This window comes from Gracilinanus agilis, chromosome 2 (genome assembly GCF_016433145.1).
Source record: "Gracilinanus agilis isolate LMUSP501 chromosome 2, AgileGrace, whole genome shotgun sequence".
NCBI classification, from domain to species: domain Eukaryota; kingdom Metazoa; phylum Chordata; class Mammalia; order Didelphimorphia; family Didelphidae; genus Gracilinanus; species Gracilinanus agilis.
Window position 1 is genome coordinate 213063055 of NC_058131.1, and position 16336 is coordinate 213079390.

General features: G+C 41.1%; 1 protein-coding gene across 1 annotated transcript; it reads right to left on the reverse strand.

Annotated features, from left to right (window-relative positions):
* Positions 1-6284: 6284 nt before the first annotated feature.
* ODC1 (ornithine decarboxylase 1) lies at positions 6285-15784 on the reverse strand. Its single transcript, XM_044660952.1, has 12 exons — positions 15594-15784; positions 12215-12351; positions 11416-11549; positions 10977-11150; positions 10637-10809; positions 9955-10089; positions 9778-9859; positions 9461-9544; positions 8202-8364; positions 8004-8116; positions 7703-7917; positions 6285-7426 (listed from the first exon to the last, which is right to left on the reverse strand). The coding sequence occupies exons 3-12, from the start codon at positions 11515-11517 to the stop codon at positions 7282-7284; spliced, it is 1386 nt and encodes a 461-aa protein (XP_044516887.1). The 5' UTR covers positions 11518-11549; positions 12215-12351; positions 15594-15784; the 3' UTR covers positions 6285-7281.
* Between the last annotated feature and the right edge of the window lie 552 nt (positions 15785-16336).

Consider the following 16336-nt stretch of genomic DNA (forward strand, 5'->3'; position numbering starts at 1 on the left):
GTATTGATTCTATGATGGAAGGAAAGGGTTTTAAAAAATAATGAAAATCCTTCATTTTCTAGTGTGCCTTAAAATTTACCAAGTCCTTTACTATTTATTACCTCATTTGGGGTTCAAAATAGACCTCATGAGGTAGATGGTGCAAGTATTAATACTTTACAGGAAAGAGAGGAAGTGTCTCTGCCAAGGGCTGCACAACAAAGAAGCAAAGACGCTGGTATTCTGTCTCACTTCTGTTCTCTTTTCACTACATTCAGGCAGTCTCTTTAGAGCACCATTTTGAGGAGTGTCAGACATATATTAGAGAGACAGAGACAGAGACAGAGACAGAGACAGAGACAGAGACAGAGAGTTCTTTTTTCATCAAGCATCAGCCACAGCAGCGTCTGGAGCTAGATCCTGGGTGTGCATCCCAGGGTTCCAAGCAGTAGGTGGTATATGGAGAGCCCCAGATCTCTCCTGCTCTCTTCCTTCCCCATTTCTCAGCAGTGGCTTTAGAGTTAGAGCATCTTCACTTTCTCAAGTCTAGATAATCCGGAAAACAATCAATGGGGGCCCTAGAATAGACGCCTGTTCAAACAAGTTGTGTATCCATGTTCACCCGGAACATTTAATAACAAGTGGCGCTGCTGCACCCCCTGGCCAGATGCTTTCTGCCTCACATACTTGTTTTTTTCCTGATCAGAAACGCTTTGTTTCATTTCATTATTTTATTTTATTTTTATTATTATTCTTTTTAACATTTAGAATATTTCCCACAGTTCCATGATTCATGTTCTTTCCCTTCCCCCCCCCCTCCTTTGTTCAAAACCTACTTCCACTCGCATAGTTTTTTGAGGAAAAACTTGTGTAGCCCTTTAGTGCTAAAGAAATAGGAACCGACGTAGTGATCCGCTTTGAAGTCTCTGGCCTCGGAGGATCCTAGAGCTGGACATCTTCGGTCTCAGACTCACTCATTTAGCGTGAGCTGGTCCTGCCATCTAGTGGTCAGTGGCAGAGCTGCTGATTTCACGAGGCAAGCGAGAAGGTCCACTCGGGAGCTGGAGCGCGGCACCTTGTTGTCGTCATCATATTATTTTTATAAAAACCCTTACCTCCTTCTGAGAATCAATACCGTGTATGAGTTCCAAGGCAGAAAGGCAGTAAAGGCTAAATGACTTGCCCAGGGTCACACAGCTAGGACGTGTCTGAGGTCGGATTTGAACCCAGGACCTCCCGTCTCCGGTCCTGGGTCTCAATCTACTGAGCCACCCAGCTGCCGTCATCATGATATTATTGCCCTTTATACTTTGCCGAGTTATTCCCTCAATATGCCTTTATGAAATCATTAACTAGCGCTCTGTCCAAACCCCACCTCTGTCACTTCCTGTGTGACTTTAGATAACTTAAGTTGACTTAACTGGGACTCACTTTCTTTAGCGATAAATGAGACGTTTGAGAGAGATGACCTCGGGACTGTGATGGAACACTTCGTGTAACAGTGCTGGGCTTTTCTAAGCTGGGACGGATCTTAGAGGTCATCTAGTCCCCCCACCCCGACCCAGGGAAGCGACTTGTCCAGGGTCACCTAGTGACGATGCCAAGATTAAGACTCCGACCTTCTGACTCCAATCCTCCCGCCTGCTGCATAGCGCTTCTCCGCTCAGCCAACAAATGACCTGAAATTGTAATGATCCCATTTCCCTCGCGGATCTAGTAATGCGCGTTGGATGACTGCTCAGATATGCTCTTGTGCTTTTCTCCAAGTTAAGAGCCCCCCTCACACACAGCAGATCTGACAAGCGCCCACCGAAGTCTTTTAGGCTAATGATATTGGGGCGGGGTGGGGGGTGGGGGGGGATTTTATTTGGAAGAGGCTGCCGTGGCTAGATCATCTACTCAGTGAGTTCAGCGTTCATTAGTGAGAGTGAATTTTCCTGGCCAGTGACTTTTCCTTGGTTTTTCCCTCCCTGCCCTGCCTTCCCCTTTGCCTTTCAACACAATATTAATCTGATTAATTGACGGCAATTGGACGGTCAACTTTATACCTCACGGAATGAACCGAAACCAAACCAGTGGAGGAGAATGAGGCTGCCTCCTGAGTCAGGAGAAATACTGACTCGTGTCTCTGGGCTGGCAGGAGGTTAATAACAATGAATGCCAAGCGCTTTAGTGGCAATATTGATTGGCTGCTTCCTTGAACTGGACAAGCAAATGCTACCTGGTTTGGGATTATCTGTTGGGGGAAGAACGTCAATAAGATATTTGAATAGCCCCGATCTCATTTGATCTCTTTTTTTTCTTTTTCTTAAATTTATTTATCTGTTACATTAAAATACCCATTAACTCCCTCCCTTTCCTCTCCCCCATTAGAAAAGGCATCATTTGACAAAAAAGGACATAGGAGGGGGCAGGTAGGTGGCTCAGTGGATTGAGAATCAGACCCAGAGACGGGAGGTCTCAGGTTCAAATCTGGCCACAGACACTTCCCAGCTGTGTGACCCTGGGCAAGTCACTTGACCCCCATTGCCTACCCTTGCCACTCTTCTGCCTTGGAGCCAATACACAGTATTGATTCTAACACAGAAGGTAAAGGCTTAAAAAAAAAAAAAAAAAAAAAAAAGACATACGAATATATAAAACTGTCTTCCTTGTTTCTATTTATCTGTTCTTTCTCCAGAGGCAGACATCGCAAGTTCTTCATATATTCTTTAAAAAGTATTTGTTACCGTCTCTAATGCTCTCTTGGTTCTTCTCATTTCACTCCATAATTTCATGCAGGTCTTCTATGTTTTTCCAAAATTAACCTTCTTGTCGTTTCTTACAGTGCAGCAGCATTCTATCACGATTATATGCCACAGCTTGTTCAGCCATTCCCCAGTTGATGGGCGTCCGTTTCCAGTTCTTTGCCACCACAAAGGGAGCTGCTATAAATATTTTTAGAACCTATCGGTTCTTTTTCTTTCTCCCTGGTCACCTTAGGAAATGAGCCCAACGCGGGTATTGGTCACAATGGCTGGATCAGCTCACACTTCCAACAGTGGACACGAGTCCCCATTTTTCCACACCCCCTCCAACGTTGGTCATTTTGTCCTTTTATAATTTATAAAGAAAAAGATTTATTATTTTAGCCAGTCTGATAGGTGCGAGATGATCTCTCAGAGTTATCTGAGACATAGACAGTTGTCTATATATTTTAGAGACCCCAAATCTCATTTGATCTTCACAGGTTACCTACAAATATGAAAGCAACAGGCCTGCAGGAAAGAGGAGACCAAGTGCCCCTTCAGGGTGATGTTGGAGAATCTCTTATCTCAGATCCTCAGTTTTCTCACCTGTCCTGCCTACCTCACAGACCCCTTACAAGAGAAACATCTTGTGGACAGCTAGCTAGCACAGTGGAGAGAGCGCCAGGCCTGGAGTCAGGGGGATCTGGGTCCAAAATTGGCCTTAGACATTTCCTTGTGACACTGGGCAAGTTATAATTGCCCTGGCCCTTACCTCTCTTCTGCCTAGAAACGGATACTTAATACTGATTTTAAGACAGAAAGTAAGGGGTTTAAAAAAAAAAAAAAAAAGTTGTTTTCTCTGGCCTCAGGGTTACCTAAAATCTTGTTCAGGTTCTGCCACTGAGTGCTCCGCACCCTGATGGCTCTGCCCCTCTAGGATCTAGGTAGCTCTCAGACATCCTGTTTTAGCCTCCACTGTGTTTGCTTCTTTTGTTTGAGAAATGGGAGATCTCATTACTTTCTAGCTGAGTGTCAATAAAAGAGTTTATAAAACTTCTGCCCCTCTGATCTGGCTGCCCACATGCGCTTTATGGAATTTTTCAGTGAAGACTTTATTTCTAGTTTCACTGAGATGATCTTGCCAGAAGAATTGATATAAAATACTGTTTTTTTAAAAAAAATACCTACAAGTGGCAAAAATCAAAGCAGCCTAAGCTTTGAGGCTCTTCCTTCCCCTCTACCTAATTTCCCTTTTATGCCAAGATCTGTTCTATGGAAACCTCCACAGCAGCCCTTAAGCCCTATCTCAGTTGGTCTTGAAAATGGTCACTTCCTTTGTGAGCTGTGAGCTATTATTTTTTTAAAACATTTGCTTTCTTATAATCAGTTCTAATGCAGATGAGCAGCAAGGGCCTAGGCAAGTGGGGTTCAGCTACTTGGCCAGGACCACACATGAACCAAGCACCTCCGTCTCCCAAGCCTGGTACTCTCTGGTACTATACTACCGAGCTGCCTCTTAGCCGTTCTTCATGCGACACATTCCACTCTATCCCTGCCTTGGGAAGCTCTGCTCTCACTGACTTTATCCCACTGTGCCTTTTTCCCAATTAGGGTCCCTCTCAGATCTTATGAGTGCCCACCAACAACTTTTAGGCCAATCGTATTTCAGAGGCACTTTGTTTGGAAGAGGATGCAACAGGTGCTCGGTGAGTTCAAAGTTCATCAACGAAGGTGCATTTTCATAGGCAGCAACTTCTAATTGCTTCTCTCTCTACCCCACTTTCCTCTTCGCTTTCAAAGCAAGGTTGTGGGCAAAATTGCCCTGTCAACTTTGTACGACACAGAATCGACCAAAACCAAACCAGTGAGTGGAAGAAAGCAAGGATGCCTCTCCTGCCCTTTGCAGAAATCTAGACTTGGAATAGGTTCATAGCAAATGCCCTACAGTAACACCACATATTTTCGAGTGAATAAGTGATTCCTAGAGCTGGAATACAAACTGGTTTAGGAGTGTGTATGTATATATATATGAAGAATGGTTTTCTGCCGAGTGCCTCAATATTCCTTCTACTCCCTAAGAAGCAGATCATGTTTTTGTTAATCAGCCATTTCAGCCGTGGCCCCTTTGTGGCCCCATTTGGGGTTTCTTGGCAAGGATGCTCTAGTGGTTTGCTATCTCCATGAGGCAAACAGGATTATGCCTTCTCCACAGCGTCACACGGTTCATGTCTGAGGCCACATTTGGACTTGGGGGGTGCCCCCTGACTGCAGGCACAGGCCACTAACTCAGCAACTCCAAGGAGCTCCCTCCTCCCACGAGGGCTTTGAGCTAACCCAGCCAGGGAGTGGGTAGTTTTTACAGACATGAGCTTATTCTCTTGACCTTCATTTCTTCTCGTTTCTATTTCCTTCAAGGAGCAGCCCAGTCTGGGATGGAACCTTTCTATGGAAGGGAGAGACAGGGCAGCACTAACACAAAGGGACATTTACACGGTTTCAGTATTTCTACTGGCCTACTGCTCAGAGCCCTAGAATGAGCCGCCAGCCCTCTGGGGAGCAGGACGTGGCCCGATAGCTTGTGCTCTCCAAATGAAAGCTCTTTTCTGGCCGCTTCTCAATCAGCCAATATTTATTTGTATCTTGGAATCATGAGACTCCTTTATGAAGGAGGAGTCAGAATGGGTATGCAAAACGTGTATGGCACCCTAGGTTCTAATAAACCTCCCTTCCCATTGTGGGGAATGATTCAAATTAATCTTGAAGACTATATATTAAATTACAGTTGCTAGTAAAAGTGAGATAAAAAATCACCAGGTTGCCCTAAAAAAACTAAAAACAAACCTACTCCCACACTTCTGGATCGAATTCCCAGCCAAGGTTCAGGTGGAGCATTAAGCTGCTCCAGAGGAGACGGGGCCAAAAAGGAGAGCTCTTAGGCCAGTGCCGTCACTCCCACCAGGGCTCTCCGACTGGACCCTGGCTCTGCTCCGGAGGCCAGGACTCCAGGTGCCCATGCTGACTTACTGCACATATGCAGGGAAGAGGTTACATTTTGTATTAATTTCACACAATGGGAATACATGTTTTTGGAGCGGGACACCAAATGATCATTTGGGTGCGTTCCATTTCTCTTGCCATTCTCCAAAGATCAGGTCATCTTCAACATTGTTAAAACTGTTCATTTTTATAGAACATCCAGTGTGTTGTCCAACATGTAAAGCTTTGCACATGGAGCAACAAAGGGGAAAGGAGTGCCAGACCTGACAGCTGGCAAAGAAACAAGTTCTGTTTCCTTCTATATGAAATCCTTGATTATATACTTTCACAAGGTTGTGAGGAAGAGTTTTGGGCACTACATTAATTGTGCTACTAATATCTAGTTAATCCACCACCCACCATTTAAAGATTCTTTTACTAATTTTTGTCTTTGGGGCCCAAGTCTGGATTTTGGAAACTATATTTAGATTCTTGTGTAGAAAAGGTCCTGAGTTAGTGTTCCCCTTCACAAAGAGCCTTGGAAAATGTAACACATTTTAAGATGCAATTAAGGGTAAACACCTACACCACCAAAAAAAATTATTGCTGTTGAATTTATTGTCACTTGACAAACATTTTACATTTCCTAATTTAATCTGCAACTGTTACTAATCCCAGTAGCAAAGTTAGGGAGAAGGGAGAAGAAGAAATGAGGATTTAAGGTCTAAGCAAGCAATGACTAAGTCATCATGCACCTTTTTGCTTTGACTCAAATTATCTTATTACCTACACAATGATGTCCCACTACCTCAAAAAGTAAGTATGCAAGGACATTAGTTCTCCATTAGATAACAGCCAATTGACTTAGGTCATCAGTTGTGACTTTTTAGTTACAAGTAAGGACTGTTTGGCAGCAGAAAAAGCCTGAAGTTTTAGCTCTCAGTGATGTCTCAATCCTTTTACCTTCCACCTGACAGCCTTTCCTAACCATTACTTACAAAAAGGCAGGATAGAAATTGGAACTCATTCTGACATCTTTGCATCCTCAAATACAAAATACTGCCTTAGATCTTGACAGAGACGCTACAAGGGGAGTTCAAAATATATACACACTCCTACACTACCTTCATCCCCAACCAGAAGAAATCCTTGGCTGACACCCTCAATTAAAGAAATTCAATTCATTCTATGTATTTATGGTTACTTGTCTAAATGGCATCATACGTAAACCAGTTTTGAAGACCATAAGAATTTCCCGATACCTAATTATTTCAATATACTTTTATTTTAAAACAGGTCACAACACTAAGCTCAATTCTGCCATTGTACAAGCTACAAATGCTTGCGTAGCAGCTGAGGGGCAATCTTTAGAAGCATATTTGAAAAGTGAATAAAAATTCATATAAAACAAATATTCAAATAAGTTTCCATAGGAACACAGATAAGTGTGACCCCATCTCTTAGTCTTCCATATTGTTGCATTTGTGCCAGGCCTAGTCTTAAAACATATTTAAAAACTCTAGCAGGAATTAAGTTACTGGTCCCCCAAAATGCTCTAATTCAAGCTAAACTTGCAATGAATGGCTACAAACAGAATCTATACATTAACACTAGCTGAAGTACAAGTTGTTGAGTGATGTTCCATTCCACTTTCCCAAGCACAAGACAATGGCAAAGTGTTGATATCCTGATCCTCTACTTCTGCTGGAAAGCCTTGGTTCTTGATTTGTTGCATGCATTGCCTGAGAGACACAGAAGCAGCACATTAAAAAACCGTACCAGGTAGGTCTCATTGCCAATATGGCCCTATAAAGTCCCCCATTATTGACAAAAACATTAGCAATGTAAATCAATCTCTTAATGCAGTGGCTTTAATACACCAGATCTTTCCAAGAAGAGCACTTGTGAATTTATTTGAATACAAATCCTGAAAGGTGTTTGTGTCTACTCCACCATTTACATGACTATATGGCCAATTATACTATTAATTCTGGAGTAAAATCAACTTGAAAACTAACCATGCTGGCCCAGACATCACATAATAGATAGTGGGTCTCTGGAATCCATTGAAAGTAGAAGCAGCAGCAACAGTATAAGCGCCCATGTTTTCAAAGAGCATCCAATCTCCAACATGCATTTCTGGTAAATCACAGCGTTCGACAATTCGATCAAGGCCATCACATGTTGGTCCCCATATGCTAGAAGAGTAATACTTCTCATCTGGTTTGGGCCGCTGAAATAAATGGGTTATACCAGTAAATGACAGTACACTTCACCAAGTCCTTTACTTGTCTTGTTTCTTAAAGGGATTTTTCTTACCTTTTGTAGAAGAGGTTTAACATGTGCATGATCAAATAGGATACAATTAAATGATCCATATACTCCATCATTTACATAGTACATAAAGGTCTGGTCATTTGCCTCATCTTCATCTAAAAAAAAGGGAGGGGAGAATACCAGTGAGTTCTCTGCACAAGAAAAATAAATTTGATATCAGTACTCTAGACTGCCACATACCATCAGAGCCGGTCTGTTCCTTTAATACAAGTTTTTTGGCAATGATGTTAACTGCAAGCGTGAAAGCTGACGCAACATAGTATCTGCCAGGTTCAGCTATGATTCGCACTCCAGAGTCAGGAGGAAAATACTTGTCCAATGCTGGATTGATTACGCTTGAGATCTGAGTTAAGAGAATAAACCACTAATTATTAAAGGAAAATCAGGAAGTAGCATTTACTGGTGGCAATTGTTTTTGTTTACCTGGCTGTGCATGGCATGGTCAGAACTGGGGTCACTACCAATTAACACAAATACTAAACTCCACAATACATAACACATAAATGTAGTCTTGGTTCCAAATCTATTCGATTCTTCCAGACATCCTTATAATTCACAGAATTTTTAAAAGTGTTAAGTGTTTGTGAAATAACAAAAAAGACATTTTTTAAAGTTCTAGGGGCAGCTAGGGTAGCACAATGGATAGAGAACCAGAAGGGATTCAAATTTGGCCTCAGATTCTACCTAGCTGTGTGACCCTGGGCAAGTCACTTAACCACAAATTGCTTAACCCTTGCCATTCTTCTGCCTTAGAAATGATGCTAAGACAGAAAGTTAGGATTTTTAAAAATTTAAGTCCAAGCCCTTACAGTAGTATATCAATAATTTGTCTCATGTCCATGTTAAAAGGTCAAGAATACCAACTGAGTTCTTTTTATTTTACTTCAGCACTCTAGACTGCTATAATGCCATCAGAATCTATCTGTTCATTTAATACAATTTTATAACTTTAAAAATTAATCCTAGGGGGCAGCTGGGTAGCTCAGTGGATTGAGAGTCAGCTAGAGACGGTAGGTCCTAGGTTCAAATACGGCCTCAGACACTTCCCAGCTGTGTGACCCTGGGCAAGTCACTTGACCCCCATTGCCCACCCTTACCACTCACCACTCTTCCACCTAGCAGCCAATACACAGAAGTTAAGGGTTTAAAAAAGAAAAAAAAAATTAATCCTAACCAGATTTGTATGCAAAATACTAGAAATATTTTGGTTACAAATTTTCATACAATCAATCATACATATGGAAAGCTAAGTTACAAAAAAATATAGAAATAGAATTAAACAAAAATGTTTCTATAAAAAAAGTTCTATAAAATTTTACTCTCAAGATCACTTAAGTATAAAAATGGCCAGGCAAAATCTGAAAATTCTTTCACAGATCTATGAATTTTAATTTCCAAGGAACTTTGAAATGTTTTTTAAAACATAGGAAATTAAGTACCTCTTCAAATTTAAGCTTTACATCTTCAGAACCAGGAAAGCCACCACCAATATCGAGAAGATACATGTTGAAACCAAACTCTGCCTATGGGGTCAAGGAAAATTAAATTGTCAGACAACATATAGTATACATATGCCAAACACAGAATTTTAACTTTAAAAAAATCCAAAGATGTCAATGCTTATTTTTAAAAACATTACTATATTAAAAATTTATTCAATAACCAACTAAGTAGTTATGATAACACTTGTAGTAATTCTATTGCAAAATGGCTATAATGGCTGAGATTTTATACCCTTATAAGCCCTCTAACTTACCCCCATGTCAAAGACACATCGGGCATCAGAGACTGCTTGGACAAATGTTTCTGGATCAGTACAACCACTTCCCACATGGAAACTAAAAAGAGAAATTCATTCAATTATTTCTGACAAATTATGACTTAAGGAAATTTGATATCTTCCTATGAAATTCCACCAACATGATGGGCTTACCTGACTCCAATAACATCAATATTCAGTTCCTTTGCCCGCTCAAGGAGTAGCCTACTAGTTTTAAGAGTGGCACCAAATTTAACACTTAGACGACAGACAGCTTTGGAGTCATCAGTGGCAATCCTCAAAACAAGCCTAGTGGAAGCAGAGAAAGAGGCAAATTTCACTAACATGAATCATGTTAGGATTCAAGTGAAAAAAAAAAATTAAAATTTCCTAAGTAGCATTTTTAAAATTCCATCTTGCCACATATAAGTAAACTAAGATGGCTTTCCCCTATGTTGCAAAAATATATTTAAATTTTTGGGGTGAGGGAGGAGGAAAGAGGGTGGGAAGGAAAGAGTTCTGTACCTGTTCTCAAACCAGATATTAATATACAACTTTTTTTTTTTAAAAAACCCTTACCTTCCATCTTAGAATCAATACCAAGTGTGTGTGTATATATATACACATATATACATATACACACACACAAACACAGAGATATATACATATATATATATTTTTTTAAAGTTTGAACCCAGGACACACCTCCAATCTCTAGGCCTGGCTCTCAATCCACTGAGCCACCCAGCTGTTCCCTATTAATGAACATCTACAGAATAAAAATGTAAACTATAATATTGAACATGGAGTCTGGGATGATCTCAACCCAAAATACTGAAATTTAGTAACTACTTACTTTGCCTTTGGATGAGCTCTGGCAACTTTCATTAACTCTACTTCACTATCAAAAGTCATCATTTGTACTCCATTGTTGGCAGCATACTTAATTTGTGACACTTGTTTGCATGGATTTGCATATATTATCCTCTCTGGTGGCACCCCAAGACTCTGTACTAACTGTATTTCAGTCTGAGGAAGGGGAAGAAAAAGAAGCAATTTATTATGAGAAAAATGGAAAGAACAAAAACAAGAAAATACCAAAGTTACTCAAGCCTTCATTCCTCTAAAACATATGATTTGTCTTTGAATAAAGGTTGATTTAAGCATATTTTACTCAGATTTGGAAAAAAGCTTACCTTGCTAGCACAATCAAATCCTGCTCCTACTGCAGCAAGTGTCTTTAATATAGCTCTGCTGTCATTACATTTAACAGCATAAAAAGGAGTTACTCGAGGAAGAGCTTTGTACCATCTCAGATGTTTCTTTAGGATGTCACCGAGGTCAGCAACATAGAAGGCATCTTTATCATCCTGAAATAAGTTAATATAGAGATTATCTAAAATGTGTAAATATCTACTAATTCACCAAAAATTATTATGGCCACCCTTTCTTCAGTCATCTACTTTTTCTTTTCACCCAGTGCTCTCAAAATGGAGAAAGGGACGAGATTTTAATAGATGTTCTTTATGTCCCAATGACAGAGTTTCCTTTAGGCTTTGTCTGGGTTCCTTTTAGGCTCCAAGATAGCAGACACTTAAGCAACATAAGCAATATATGCTTAGCTAATATACTTACAGAAGAAGAAACTTCATTAATTTTCTGGTCCAAAATATCCTTAGCAGTAAAGCCTTCATCAAGGAAATTGAAGTCAAATTCATCATTGCTAAAGCTGTTCATGGTTTCTTGATGTTCCTCTAAAGTGCAACAAACTACAGTATCAAAAGGAAAAGCAAAAAAATTGTTCTGAGCAAGTCTGAAAACCAAAGAACTAAAAACTGAATTTGAAGCAATAAACATTATTATGTAAAAAAAAAACCAGGGACACTTAAAAAAACTAGATGTGTATAATGTAGATGATACAACAATTATGATAACATTTACAGTGCTTTAATAAAGGTTTTGTGAGACATCTTATACATGTTATTTCAACTGTTCCTAACAAACCTGTAAGATAGGTGCTATTTCCCCCCCATTTTAAAGGTAAAAAAAAAAAACACAGAAGCTGAAAGATTAGGTGAACTTCATGGGATCACACAGCTTACAAGGGAATTCTAAAAAATTCTAAAAAATCTAAAGTCAGAATTTGAATTCAGGTCTTTCTACTGGAGTTTCCAAGTCTAATAATAATAATACTCTCACTACTGAATCACCTGGCTGCCTATAACAATAGCTAAGTAAATTAAAAGGATTTTCAAGGCAGAGAGTATATACTTCATTTGCTTGAAGATGACATCAAAGCTAAGCCTTGAAGGCATGTTTGGATTTTCCAAGTTTGGCCTGGGGGCGGGACTCACAAGCCATAAGGAAGTTAAGATGCAGAAAGAGCATGTCAAAAAAATCTTAAGATAAAAACATAGCAAATAAGTTTACTTACAAGGAAAATTAAGAGATGGAATTTAAAGGCAAGCTATTTCCAGCTTTACACCGAAGATGGTTTTCCAGGAAGACAAAATCCTGTTAAATACAAGGCTATGATTGTGCCTTTGGTGTAGCTGTTGCACTGGAAGAGTTCTGATAAAAAGACATACAAAATTTACAATTCAAAAAATTATATATAAATCACCCAAAAAACTTTAAGAGGGCTATTTAATCATCACTCATGATAAATTAGTAGCTTTTCCAGAAAGTCAATAATTTTATGGTATTACAATTGGGAGTCACTAATTTAGGGTCATCCAAGTCCTCCTCATTTTACAAGTCAATAAAGTGAGGTAAAGAAAATTTAAAGAACTTTGCCCAAGGTCCTATACATAGGTAATTATTAGGGACAGAGCTAGGTTTCAAACAGATCTTCTTGGTTCCCAGTACTCTTTTAGGACAAATGATACATATGCATATAGTCTTTAAAACACACCTAGGAGATGGATAACTATAAATTCAATATCAAGCTTAAGAAAGCTTTGTTAGAAGCTTGTATGCAAAATGTTTTTTTGATGATAACACCCAATTCAGTGTTTAAGTTTAAAAATGGTGTTTCAGCAACTGCCAAAGGGCAAAATGAAAGCATGAGACTGAAAAGATAGACATACAGAATATTTCTTATTAATATTTCTTAACCTCAAACATCTATCTCTAATTACATGTAGTACAAATTTTTGGTATAGGTTTATTATTGAAATTTGAGTCAGATTAGCTTTAAAATTTTTGTTTCAATATAGTTTCCTTAGATGGACATGTATTTCGGGAATTGTATTTGCAATCTCAACATACTGAAGTAATCTTTATTCTTTAATAGCTGCTGCTCAAAAAAGTTGTAGTCAATATACCATTTCCTTCAGCAATCTTTCTAAAAAACTTCAAGATTCTGTCAAAGAGTATGTTTTAAAAATGTTTAGAACAACAAAAATTGGAAGGTTGCTAATAAAATTCTAATCTTTAGAAAAACCAACAGAGCGATTAAGGTACTTACTATTTGTTAGATTCATCTATTTATGAACTCCACTTCAGTCAAAAGTAGGTAATGAGTATTTAATAAATGAAAAGTGAATTTGTAATCCCATCAACTATTTTAAAATATAACTTTAAAGGAGTCTTCTCTTCCAATCTTGCCAACTTCAAAACTTGTTCAAAAGTAAACTAATAAGTAAAACTCATTTTTGTTTACATAGAAACAATTTGGGCAAAGACAAGGTTTTAAACAAACTATGGGGCAGAGTGGTGCTTCTTTATAAGCATTTTTTAGGTAAGCAGCAAATTCAATTTGAAAATATTCTAGTCTTTGAGTCTTTGTTTACAAGTCCTTAATAAAAGATATGCAAGATTGTGTGCTATATATAAAGTACTCTTTATTCTGATCTATTTGACATCACCAAAAAATGCACTATGTAGTTTTAAAAAACATTTAAGGTTCTGTTTTTTTTCAGACTTAGTTATAAAGTACCTTCATTAGACAAAAGTTCTTAACTATTCCAATATTCCAAACAGCAACAATTATAAAAGGAGCTGGCTGACTGAAATATTAACTAATCCCTCCCCCATTTATGAGAGGTCCCTTACCTTTAAGAAGTTCCCTATATCAATGAAATTATAGGTATATTCAACCTACCCCCTTGGTCCAGTTCTGAATCCAACTATATTTAATTTGTATTGAGGTCAGCAGACCCATATTTAGTCTCAAAACCAAATTTTACTTGAAATGTAACACCTCGTGGTGGACTCTTGAAAAAATTTTACATTTTGTTTCCAGTAGCTGGAGACAAGTGGGGAGGGAGGTAAGAGAACTTTTTAAGTACAATTAAGTCTACCTTTAAAAGCAGCTGTCAGCTTTGAGTTGTCATTGGAGGTCCACTACTAGAACCAGTTTTGCCAGCCAGAATATATAGTTCTTTCAGGTCTTTTTCAGGACTTAAAATTCCATATTCACTGGGGTCTAAAGTATTCAGATCTTTTTCTAAATCTTTATTGGCTTTCTACTAGAATGAATATTTTTACCAACTAATACTTTAGGCAGTAGGGAGCTGCTACTTCTAAGATTATTTTAGCTCAATGTTTATCGAAGCTACTACAAGGCCATTTCAACATGATGACCTAGTAAGAAAAGAGCCAACTCCCACAAGTTTCTGAATCAGATAAAGTACTCTTCTAAATAACTTTCCTCCAACTACTCTCACCAATACTCCCCTCCCCCGAAAAATAAAGAAATGTTTTTATTAAAGGCTATAATGGGAGGAAATGGGCCACCTGTTGGTATTTACTATGATCACAGTTTACATTTATTATAGGATAGCTTACAAGCACTTTCCTCACAATTACCAACCACATAAATCGGTATATTTCAGCCTTTTTCGGATAAGTAACAACAGATCACAGTATGTTAGTGGGACTAGGTCCCATTAAAATAAGTCAAATCAACTACTTTTTCTCTAAGAGAAGAGATGACATGACTTGCCCAAGGTCACACACCTTTTAAGCTCAATAGGTCCTAGCAACTGAGAGTTTAAAAAGGTCTTTTAAATTAAGGACCCTCTACCCCACGGTCTTCGCAAACGCGGACAAGTTGGGATGGAGTCATTGGATTGCTTTTTGCTTTTTAGTTACAGTCTGGGCTGGGAGAGGGTGGCATGACGGGCCCCGGGTGGAAGGTCACACGGCAAGTACAGCGGCCGAGTTCCGGTCTCCAGGAGTCCCGGGGCAACGCACTAACCGCGAAATCAAACTGGGGTGGACTCAGTGTCTAGTTTTCTGTCACCCGCCTCCTTCAACTCCCCTGAACCCAGGGTGAAAGAAGAAGTGAAAGGACAGCTGCAGTTCTCGCTCTCCTTCCTTCTCCGCAAGCCGCGTGGGGCCTGGCATAAAGAAAGGAAGCGCCTCCGGGAAGAACCATCAAACCCCATAAGCGCCCGTTACCTGCGGCACCAGCTGGGCCTGAGACAGTGGCAGGGCAGAGTCCAGGGGCACTCTCCCCCCTGCCATTCACCCCCACATAAGACCGTGGGTGCCTCACTCCAACCCTCACTCCTGCCTGCCGACTCCCCCCCATAACAGGGTGGTCTCGACCACCGCTTCCTCCTCCGCGTCCTCCCCCCCACCCCGCATCCGGGGTGGTCTCGCCCACCCGCCCCACGGGAAGGAGGTGTGGGGTCCCCGCCCCGCCTCGTTCATCTGCCAATCTCCCAGGGCCCAGAGTCGGCCACGTCCCTCCTCGGCCTGAGGCCGACACCGGCTCCATAAGGACACGTGGCCGCTCCGACCCGTCACAGGCCGCCGGTTGGTCGCGGTGCCAGAGACGGAGCTGTGCTTCCCCACCCCCTCACCTTAAAGGACATGGACGGAGTGGGCAGACCCCATGGAGATGCTCAAGATGGACGGAATTCGACGGCTACGACGCCTTTCCCCCCAACCTCCGCCCCCGTTCAGCCGCCTCCTGCCCAGCTGGAGGAGCCGCGCCGAGCCGCTGGCCCGAGGTGGCACAAGAGCTGGTGGCAGAGGAGCTACCGGCGGCGGAGGCTGAAGGGGTCTGACAAAGCCCGACGGCTCCGCGGCGCCGCTACTTATAGCGCCGGCGGCGTCGTCATGGAGACGCACCAGCTCAAACCAGCCCCGATCGGTTCCGTCCGGGAGGAGGCGGAGGCAGGAGCAGCGACCAATAGGAGAACAAGATGGAAAAAAGAGGAGGGAGGCGGGCGGTTAAACGTCAGCGTATTCGAATACCGCCCCGCATGTGCACGCCCCGCCCGCCCGCGCGCCCGGCTCGCGCCGTCACCCGCTTCCCTCTCCCGCCCCCCCTCCTTCCACGCCCAAGCTTAAGCGGTGCAAGCCCTCCGGCAAGCTCGCGGACTCCCCGGCCCAAAGCGGGCGGGAGCGCGCGCAAACACTTAAACACACCCCCTCGCGCGCCTGGGGGTTTCTTGAATCCCGCTTCAGCCGACTGAGTCGCTTTTTCTTAGGGTTTACGAGCCTTTGTGGACTCAGACACTGGGAAGAATTCTTGCAGCCTTGCAGTGGGGTCCCTAGTCCTTTGTAAAAATCAGTCTTAAATAAATGCACACATTGTTTC

Coding starts and splice junctions, on each gene's coding strand:
- ODC1 (XM_044660952.1), bottom strand. CDS start 11,517: ATGAACAGCTTTAGCAATGATGAATTTGACTTCAATTTCCTTGATGAA. Junction 10,810..10,976: donor GATTTGATTGTGCTAGCAAG/GTAAGCTTTTTT, acceptor CCCCTTCCTCAG/ACTGAAATACAGTTAGTACA. Junction 7,918..8,003: donor TTAAACCTCTTCTACAAAAG/GTAAGAAAAATC, acceptor CATTTATTTCAG/CGGCCCAAACCAGATGAGAA.